Source organism: Suillus plorans (genome assembly GCF_016647745.1).
Source record: "Suillus plorans strain S12 chromosome Unknown HD556scaffold_8, whole genome shotgun sequence".
Lineage (NCBI taxonomy): Eukaryota > Fungi > Basidiomycota > Agaricomycetes > Boletales > Suillaceae > Suillus > Suillus plorans.
Window position 1 is genome coordinate 192,347 of NW_024537392.1, and position 10,797 is coordinate 203,143.

General features: G+C 46.2%; 2 protein-coding genes across 2 annotated transcripts; both read left to right on the plus strand.

Annotated features, from left to right (window-relative positions):
- Window positions 1–5,372: 5,372 nt before the first annotated feature.
- On the plus strand, window positions 5,373–7,734 carry HD556DRAFT_1430168 (uncharacterized protein; the record flags this gene model as incomplete). Its single annotated transcript, XM_041304882.1, has 12 exons — window positions 5,373–5,539; window positions 5,583–5,662; window positions 5,717–5,805; window positions 5,875–5,910; window positions 5,960–6,010; window positions 6,066–6,120; window positions 6,299–6,387; window positions 6,433–6,503; window positions 6,551–6,629; window positions 6,737–6,874; window positions 6,925–7,209; window positions 7,660–7,734. The coding sequence occupies 12 exons, from the start codon at window positions 5,373–5,375 to the stop codon at window positions 7,732–7,734; spliced, it is 1,215 nt and encodes a 404-aa protein (XP_041164521.1).
- Window positions 7,735–8,788: 1,054 nt separating this feature from the next.
- On the plus strand, window positions 8,789–9,549 carry HD556DRAFT_957828 (uncharacterized protein). The gene has a single exon (XM_041312125.1). The coding sequence runs from the start codon at window positions 9,033–9,035 to the stop codon at window positions 9,498–9,500; it is 468 nt and encodes a 155-aa protein (XP_041164522.1). The 5' UTR covers window positions 8,789–9,032; the 3' UTR covers window positions 9,501–9,549.
- Window positions 9,550–10,797: the final 1,248 nt, after the last annotated feature.

Here is a 10,797-nt window from a genome sequence, read left to right on the forward strand (position 1 = left end):
GGTAATTTTCGAACTATCGACTGTCATAGGTGTACTAGGAGATACCCGCAGTATCATATTCCAATGCATTTTAGTACCCAGAGCTCAAGCATTCACCCCTTTGCAATGAAGGTGAAAATTGACAATGAAATTTCAGTGTGACAAGAATGTTTGACAAATGAAGAAACAACAAGTGAGACACAAGCGCTAGCATTGAATGGATGGAACCCACGAGGAAAACCCATCTTATAAGAGCTAGTGGTAAGAAAAACAGACTGCCAGGAAGCAGATCGTAGTAATGTATATCACCATTTGTATTATCCCCAGATACTATCTGTAGTGCGCCTATGGATCCTATACGTATCATACCTGCAAAATCTTCGAGAACAGCTTTTATGTAAGTATGTAGCAACATGTAACAGGGAACGTGGGGATACTGCGACACTCATATTTTCTTGTTTGATTACCTATGGGGAACCCAGATAAGACAGTCGCATAGAAGTTCAACGTTCAGGTCATGATATCTTCTCATGGTCAGACAACAAAGAATCTACAGCCCAGCCAAAGTCAGAATTAGTTTCCCCTGCTTGAACATGCAAAGCTGTGTTGCATGGGCACTTAAAGCTGCGAGACGGATCTCCACGAAGGCCAGGTAGTGGCCGAAGATGTAATATGCACTTTCTGTTGCACCAGTGTTTGGCGTATTGCAAAACCGGCGACGCCGCATCTAGCACGGTGACTGTGACCGTTATAGCTGCGAAGATAGAGCACACTAACACAGCGGGGAAACTGTCACTTTACCACCTTTTGCTGCCAGTGAAATTACATTCGAAAGGTAATCTAGGGTGCTCTGGAACACTCTAGCCAGGTCCAGATCTGCTTTGATTGAAATCTTGTAACTTGAAGAGGTGAAATGTTGAAACCCCCGATGTGTAAGTACTATTGGTTACCACTTGCTCGTGCATCCCCACACTTCGTGCATCCTCCAAAACCACACTTTTCCTACTACAACTTGTCAAACTACTACATCTATTTGAAATAATAATACACAAGAACCTATTACGAGCTTAGAGAGATGCATTCGGACAAGAAACAAGAGAAATAAATGTTTGGTTGTGACAAAGGCTTTTGTCACTTCCATTGTCACCTGCCGTCCGCTGCCGCAGCGGAGTTTCAAATTTCAACTCAGACGTGCAAGGATGGCACGCACTCGAGTCGGTCTGTAAAAAGCCAGTGTGACTAAACCGTGACTTTCCGTGACTTTTCTGTGACTGCACGAAATGTGGTGTGCACGAGCAAGTGGTAAACCAGTAACCAATAGTATGTATCCTTTGCTTTTGCCTCTTTTTGCCTGCAAAGGTTTTACCTCCATATGTAAGTATGAAGCAATTCAGGCCTCAGGTCCCATCGCACACATTACCAGGATAACATGTAATAACCTTACATAGTACCTGAACCTTACCTAGCCTGCTGCTTAGCGAACATTAGTTTTCGTAATTACTTGCATAAAAATGTCCACTCAGCTTAATTTGGATGCAACTGGTTGCATGCCCTTTGAATGTTTGCTGTGTGACCTGTTACAATCTATCCTCATGGAACAATTATGAGAGAGGACTACAAGCATCTGGTGTTTTCAACAGTCACTGAAATAACTCAACTTGCTGGGTGCAGTCAGCGAAGTACCTACAAAATTTTGAAACATCACTGAGATTTCGGACAGACAAGGGCTCGTTGCCATAAGCCTCGGCATATTCGCAACCAACAATGCAGACAGCAATATGATAAGATCTGGTAAAATTTGGTGAGATTGGCTTTGTCAACTGGTCGAACACAAATCATAACATGATTCACCTGAATGCAGAAAAAACCTGCAGGGAAGGCAGGAAATTCATGCAGTGAAGTCTGTGCAATATTGACCCTACCAATGAGGCCAGAGCTACTTATACTCCAATGGGAGCCTCATGCTCAATATTGGGATGTCACAAGACCAAATAATTAAAACTATCAGCTCAAAGGGGGATATCAATAAGCACTGGGATACATACAATATTGATGCCCGATGTCGATGAGGTCGATCCGAAGTGTGACAGCTGTGGCTGTTAACCTGCTTAGGGTTATGATGTAGATCTGGGTGCGTTCAAATTTCACACCCACCAAATATATACAAACATGTTGCAACGTAGTGAACGTTGCCGCTGTAGAAACAACTATACTGAGTTTGGCTATCCGAAGATTGTTCCAAACTGATATCTTTGTGTTGTGGTCTTTGCACTGCCTAGTCTGCTATACTTGCCTGACAAGTGCGTTCGACCCAGGGGTCTGCGGTCTGGGAATAGTCTTGGGGGTAAGTGAGTGATATGTGGTCAATAGTCCGAGCGCGGGAAACAATGTCCAAAGGTATAATTACGATGTCCAATGCAAAAGCGTCGGGTCCGATGTTTTCGGGGTTTCGGGTTATCGGGTTCGGGTTCGGGGTGTCGGAAACTAATAGTAACGCTATAGCGAGCGTCGGAAGAGCGAGCGGTGTGCACAATAATAACAATGATGATTGATACGGATAATGAAAGAGCGATGATATTCGCAATATCAACTAAGAACTACGAAATATCGGGTTTGACCACTAAGCGTCGGGGAACTGCTCCCCTCTACTTGGATAATGAATAATGCTCGAGGTCAGTCCAATATATATGTAAGTACATAGAAATGCGGAACCCGTAGGCGAAAGTAGCGGCGGAGTATTTCGGATCCGAAGTACATGTAAATAAACATGAGGCGCTGCGGACTATGGGAAAACATGTAATAGCGCTGGCTACGACGTGAGTAATGTGCGAAATAATGAACTACACACCTAGTGGGGCTAGCAAGACGAGACGGGACACGGATAGGACAAGTGTGCGGGAAAACATCGGGTCCGATGCGGCCTAAACGTCGGGTTGGCGGGTTAGCGTCGGATGACATCGGGAAGTGATTAGCATGTGACGGGTATTTGGCGTGTACTGTGAAATAGCTCGATACGAGCCCAGCGCCAGCTCGTGTCCTACACCGCCACTGAAGACAGTTCAGGTGACTCGAAACCAGTTTTTTTGGCCCAACCTGTAGTCCATAGGACTATAATGAGGTGAAGCCCGACGCAATTCAAATTCCGTGGCTCAATTGACGCAGACTCGGATCCAGTATGCAGGTCAAATATATTTATGTAAAAGGTCAGTTCAAGTCTGGACAGCGGCTGGGGGACTCAGGGTACTACTCTTGGCTGACTCCTGCCAGCTTGCGGTTACTCTTTGTTTACGCAAGAAACAAATTTAGCTGTGACTTGAAGGCATGTGGAGCCCTTTATAAGCTCTCATTTCAGGTATAGTCTTTTCACTTGTCTTCATACACAGTCGACTTGGATGCTGTATAAGTTTGTAAAACAGTGTATTTCCCATCGTGCATTGGCCCGGGTCGTTTCTACTTTTCTCTGCGTACTTTTTGTGACCATTCATCTGTTTTCCCAGTTGGGGGGATCGTTGGCTTTCCTTGTGTTGAGCTTGGAAGAGCTGGTATTCTCTGTCCAAGAGGATCTGGCACAGCAGGTTGAAATCACTATTATAAACATCACGGGTGCCCTGGCAGGTATTGGCATATCGACCTTCGCCAAATACCTTGCAACTATTCCGCAGGAGGGATTGGTAACATCCCATTTCATACCAGCTGTATTCCTTGTGATAATCAGCTTTTTCGGTTTGTCTTCCGCTGTATGCCATAGAGACACAACTAACAAGATATCCTGAAAGCTGGTTGGGTGAAAAGCTGTTGAAGGTTCAACGATACTGCAAGGCACAAACGAGGTTCCTGGCTGTATCTATAAATGTTGTAAGGTCGCGCGTTGCCTAGTCTGCTATACTTGAGACAACAAGTGCATTCGACCCTAAAGGGGAAGCGAGTGCAGCAAAGATCTAGTAGTAGGCGCTACTGGTTGGCTGATCCGAAGCGCGGGAAAGCGCAGGCGTGCGTGAGGCGCGGGAAGGTGCACGTGCGTATATAGAGATATGAGATGTAAGTGCTACTTTCTAGGGAGGGATTCCACCTCTGTAGTATATAAACCCTGTAGAATCTTTGTACTTCCTTAGTTCGAATATTATCTTAGACTCTGCTCATTCCCTCCTCCGTCCGACTTGAGTTCTCCTCTTGTCGTCCTCCGATAGTCTTAGGATCGACTCCTATAGACTTAACACCTCTGCCTCTACCTTCGGTAGTCCTCCGCTGTTTCCTTTCTAGTTCGGACATCATCTGGATTAGTCTTATCACTTGTTTCCGAACATCCGCCGGAATTCCCGCGCATCGGACATCGGACTCTGGACATCATCCGACAACCTTTGGACATCGTCTATTAGCCCTCGGAAGTTAGGGGCACATACTCGGGTAAGGGGCGCAGCGCACAAGCTGAAGCCAAGCCCTTCGGATCCGACCCTTGAGCATGTTCTTAACATTGTGCCCCAATGTAGAGACTGACATCTCCGTGGCCTCGTAGAGGTCTAATTTCCGATGCACGTATCAATGCTAATCATTACCCAAATCCTCCCCTATCATATCCAACTCAATACGCACCAAACCCGAAAATCATCGGACATCGGACTTCGCACATCAGACATTGGACATTGGACATTGGACATTGGACTTCACACATCAGACATCAGACTATCAGACTTCACGTGTACTCATCCTACCTATGTCCTGTCTCATTGTGCTAGCCCCACTAGGTGCATAGTTACTTGTTTTCACATCACTAACATTTTAGACCACATTATTACATGTCCGCAGCACCTCATGTCTTATTACATAGGACATCGGACCTGAAAATATTGCGCTACTACTTTTGCCTATAGGGTTCCAGACTTCTACATATCTACATAAATATTGGACTCCCCATAGCATTATTATCATCCAAGTAGAGGAGAGCCGTTCTCCGACGCTTAGGGGTCAAACCCAATATTTTGTAGTTCTTAGTTGACATTGCAAATATCATCGTTCCTTCACCGCCCGTATCAGTCATTTGTTATTATTGCGCACACCTCTCACTTTCCCGATGCTCACTATCGCATTATTATTAGTTTCCGATACCCCAAACCCAAGCCCAATAACCTGAAACCCCGAAAACATCAAACCCAACACTTTTGCATCGGACATCATAATTATACCTTCAGACATTATTTCCCGCACTCGGACTATTGACCACACATCACTCACTGACCCCCAAAACTATTCCCAGACCACAGACCCCTGGGTCGAACACACTTGTCTCACCAAGTATAGCAGACTAGGCAGTGCAAGACCACAACATAAAGATATCAGTTTGGAGCCATCTTTGTATAGCCCCACTCTGTGTTGTATTCCTACACCAAACTTTCATAATGGAGGAATATGGGGCACCTATAACCCATGATGCTTTCAAAGCAGAAACAACACTATCAGCTGAGGAAGTCCATCAAGGCGTTGCTTTTGTTGATCAACAGGATGACACAATGAGTCAAGAGGTTTCCTATTCCCATGCCACCAGAAACATACCTACTGTCCCACAGTTATCGCTAATCAAGAGTAATCCGCAACACGCAATGTTCCAGTCATTTGCAGCATGCGACAAAAAATGCCATTGGGGTGGCCATGTTAAGTTTTCTGGCTTTTCTTCCTTCTCACTCAGCAGGTTTGTCTATTCGCATCCCTAGTCAAGTATGAATTGTCATGGCATCAATGTTAGGTTTTCAGTGGTTCAGGTGGATCCACAGCCAATGGATGATTATCAGCTACGTATGGGTCCTTGAAACCAATACTGGAGTGACCTGGCGCGTTGGTTACTTGTGTCTCATAAATCCCATTTGATCAAAAACTGCGACGACATGTTCATGTATTTGATAGTCAGGGACCATTCTAGGAGCTACCTATGCTTATATTGTGCGTCCTGTGATACCATCATTTTCATGTGCTGACCGCATTTGCATAGACATGGGCTATTTGCGGGAGAAATCCCATTGGCATAGTGGCAATGGTTACAGTAAATAGTTCTGATGAATTGACACCACCCTGCATTTACTGACTAATGTTACCAGTTGTTTGATATACCCATTACGTGGCTTGTCATGAAAAGCAGGATTCCATCCTTGGGTGTTGTCGCATAATGTCTCCGTTTGACTTGCTTTGCATGATGTTGATCGTTATCCAGGTCTGTTATGCTCCCTCCTGTCATGCTATACCAATACCTAACTCTGGATTCAGGAGTGTCTACACGAGGTATTGATTTTTACTCGTGGGCCTGGTATGAATATATCTTACGATTGTGCAGACTTAGCTTGGATGAGGGCCTCAATGATTGCTTTGGGCATCATCGCCGCATTGATAATGAATAGTCTTGTCTTTCCTCAATACAGCCAGGTATGGCAATATTGTCTATTATCGACCTTATTTGCTAACATCCAGAAGGTGTTGTTTCTGAATCAGACCAGCACGACATTGAGATTACTCAGCCAGTTATACCTTCTCCTTGTACAGTACGTTATCCTCCGTTCATGATGTGCTCCTCCTAAATTAATTCTAGGGGGATGTTCCGGAGTATATACCCATTTACGCCGCATGACAAACAAGAGGTGTTCAAGTTAGAACTTCAAATTCGCAATGTGCTTCATTGATCATCATCGCTGCTGACTACCATGAATGACGAACTCAGTCTAGTGCCGGTAGGCTCAATCACGCGGTTCAATTTTCATAATTAAGTCGTCCGCAGAAACCAATGCATCACTACCGCGAAGTTGTCCTCAAAATACAGAAGATTCTTGACTTGATGACTGGTCTTAGAAAGATATGGGGAAATATACCCCAAAAGGAGACTATCGTGTCAGTCATGAAAGAACGGAAGGAATTTGTATGTACCAACGAACTCGGCTACTGAACTGCATCAGATGCCCTTGTCAGATATCCTGTATCTGCATCTCGCTGTTTGCGTGTCAGCACATCTTTCAAGCTCGACAACCTCTACCGCAGTTCCTCCCATCTGCAAGACAAGCACTTGAAACACTCGAATCAAGAATAGAAGCCTCTCTGCGATGGGGTATTGACTCGGATGTATTGGTTAAGGGTATCTCCCTGGCATACTCAGTTGCGGAAGGTGAGGTCATGAAGGATATGGTTGATACCATAGAGGGTTTATTGGAGCTGTGCCGCCAGCTGTTTGGTACATCAGCGTGGTTGACCCATACTGTTGGTCATACGTCATTCCGCTTCCTTGCTTCTTGCCCATATGTCTCATATGTTTGATATGACATTGTCTGCTTCTTGATCTGTATGTTTGGTAATCGTATGTCCATTCTTCTGCACCGGTATCATTGTCACCGGTAGCAGCATATGCTACCGGTGTCTTATCTCTAGTTATCTCTTTGGACCTTGTGCTACATACTATACAGTACCACCTTCGACACTCAGCCACAGATCTGCCATGTTCGTATATCAGTAGCGCTGTTTGCGTCATCTCACCTCAGCGTTGTCCTAACATCACGCTGAGGTGAGTACCACTTAGCAGCTCTTGCACATACTCATATTCACTCATGTACTATCTAGACCTTCGTTCTAGGTATTGAATATATTCTTAGCATTGTCCTAACATCATGCTGAGACCTTCGTTCTAGCCTTCGTACACATACCTGGCCAGAGACAAGTGTTTACAATGCTGATGAAGGACCTGGAACACCCAGTGAAGGATGGTTTAGTACAGTGGGACGCATGTAGAAAGGATACTATCTCATTTAGAGGCTTGTCATGTAGCATAGATGTGATTTTAAGGGTAATGGTAGCTAGCGTTATTGTGTGCGATTGCATATGTCGCGAATTTATTTATGTAAATGTAACGAGGACGAAAGGAGAAGTGGCGTCACCACAGTTTACGCGTTGTTATTCGACCAAACAACACCATGTCAATAAATTCAAGTGACACATCTCTTTCTCTTCTCTATACCAAACTCTACTATGTCCAGCGTCTGCTGTCCATTTTCCAATCACCCTGGCCACTTCGGGAGACCATTCGCACCATTATGCTATCCAGACCACCATCAAGCTCATCGCTGCTTCCAGCCACAACATCCATCCTAACCGGATGAATAACTAACCCTAATGATTTTCGACTACGGGGAGAATACACTTCTACTTGCATGGACCACAAACAATGCGGCATTGTTCTGGGGTTGGGCCGCGTTACGAGGATGGTCTTCCATGTACGCCTCGCGCGTTTGCCCGCTTGCTGCTGATTTCTCCTGTGATGAACTCTTTTGAAACCACCTTCATCGCCTCTTCGGAACGCGCTCGTAACCGACCATGGAATCACCTCCACTCACGCATACGCACAGACCTACGCATGTGCCGCCTCGGGAACCCTTTGCGGACATGTCTAGATATCACGCACAGAAAGCTAATAACTTTCGTACGTCTGACATGGCCGCGGTCAAAGGGAAGGTGGTGCCGGGAATGCTTCGGTTCATGTCGTGGGCAGAGGTTGAACCACGGAACGAGTGCTAGAGAGGTGTCGCGGGATTTTATTTGGTGATTTTCAAGAGAGGGAGCGGATTACGCACTGGTTCGCATTCTGTGGTTAACTGCCAGTGGCGTGCATTCTGGGTCACGCACAGATTTCTGTAGAGATCAATTTGCCCAGGGCCGCTTTTGGAAGATCGGTTATCTTGACTTGCGCCATTGCCCTCACCCCTCGTGGTTCATATTCTTTAGCAGGTCAACGCACATGATTCCCGTAGCCCGAGTCTTTGACTCTTTCCTCGAGTTGTGTGTGGTCTCGTTGGGATCATCCGCTCCTCATCCTCGGCGTCTTAGAATTTGCTCGCCGTGAGCAATGTTTGTTTTCTCTGTCGTCCTTTGGAACGGGAAAATGTGCGTAGCTTCAAAGCGCCGGCGTGCGCAGCAAACATCATCCTGGCTTCGCGGTGGTCTGCGAGGTGGAGCCTGGTCTGGAATGCACTTGGTCGCGAATGTGGTACGAACAGGAAAGGGATACTAAAGACTGTTTCGGCTAGAGCGTTATGGGTACAACTTTGCTGTCGTCCCCGCAGCTTCGGCTCTCCTACCCTATATGTCAGAGGCATGCTACGGAGTTGCCGCATATGATTAACTTATTCCACATTTTAACGCGTTCTGTGACTGTATTTGCGACGCTGCTGACCGTTGTCATTTTGAAGGTTCAGGTTATGTTCAAGGTCATTCGCTCGAAACTGACTTATGTCGGTGGGATCATCGCCAAGACCTGGTCTGTCGAATGCGCATCTGCTTTTTCAACCTCCTTCGATTCGCCGGTCTGTCCCTCGTATCCATGTTCAGTCCGCCCTGCGGGTTACTTGGGATCTCTATTCGCAGGTTCAACTGGTTCGATCCTGTCTTCTTTCGTCTTTAACCATGGGTTTGGCTCTCACACCTCAAGTCTACTGTCATTCCGCTGCATCACCCTTCCTTCGGGATCAGTGACAGAGACTTATTCTCAAGTTCAGCGGTGATGGGACGGCTTTTGGGCGTGCATGCTCCTTTCCCAGATGACAAGATTACACACAAGACAGGTAGATCTAGAGGGATCATGTTGATGATGGGTGAAGGGCTCATGGAGGCTGTGGCTGTTTTGGTTTACTGCAACTGGCGTACGAACAAGAAGGTGATTGGGAAGTTGTCAGGAGTGTGTTCCAGACCTCGAGCGATAGCTGAGTGATCAACGACGTATCCTGGACTGGATGCGACTTCCGCGACGCACGTTGTGGAGACGGTGATGGGCGATGTGCGAGTGTGGATGGACGGTCCGAGTTGTGCAAACGACAAGGATAGTTCGGGAAGTGACTAAGTGAAAGTACGTGTTGCCACCCTTCTGGCGCGGTGCGCGGCGGTTGGGATTGATCCGAGCGGGGAAAGCTTTTTGCTTCGAAAGTGGATGAGTCCAGCTCTTTACGGGCGCTGTGGGTTAGCGGCAGTGATGGCAAGTGGTGAAGGTTGATAACCTTGTGACCCACGGAGTCCAACAATTTTTTGCATACCCCCCCGTCTTTGTGACGGTTTTCTTTTTGAATGTTTTCATTTGCGACATTCAGTCCACCACTATTCTGGGCAATCAGATTACACTGCAATGTGTCCATTAATACAGATGTCCACAAATGAGAGTATCTGATAGGTGTGATTATCATATAGCATACCCATACACTACTATGTCATCGCTATGGCTGTTGAAAGGCAACTCGTGAACCTCATCCTTCTTGCAAGAATCAAGCTTGTCTGACCGTGTGAGAACCTGCGCTGGGGTAGGTGGAGTGACAGTCATATGTATGATAGGAAAGCCCTTGGTGGAGGTAAGACCAACAACCGTCGGACAGGAAGGGGAGATAGAGACAGTTGAGTCATCGTCCGTACTCTCCTTGCTCCGGGGAAATCTCGAGAACGAGTGGCAGGCGTAGCAATTGTTGTGGCGACGGATACGCACGATGACAAGCAAGAGTATGCCGAGGATGGTGACCATGACTATGAGGACAAATATGATCATGACAATGGTACCTTGAACTGTATAAACATGCGTTCCATATGTTTGATACGCGGGTGCTTACCGAAGCTGAATGAGACAGACGCAGACATGGATGAACAACAGATCGTTCTCAGCAAGAGTGAGACGGACGTCAACGATTGTGCGTAAAGAAAAGAATGCAAGACGAGTAACAGATTTTGTAACGTTGCAAAAGTGATTTGTTCATTGTCAGTACCAGTGAAGGCGACTAAATATGTATGGATGCATAGGGGCTTTGGTCTGATTCAGAATCT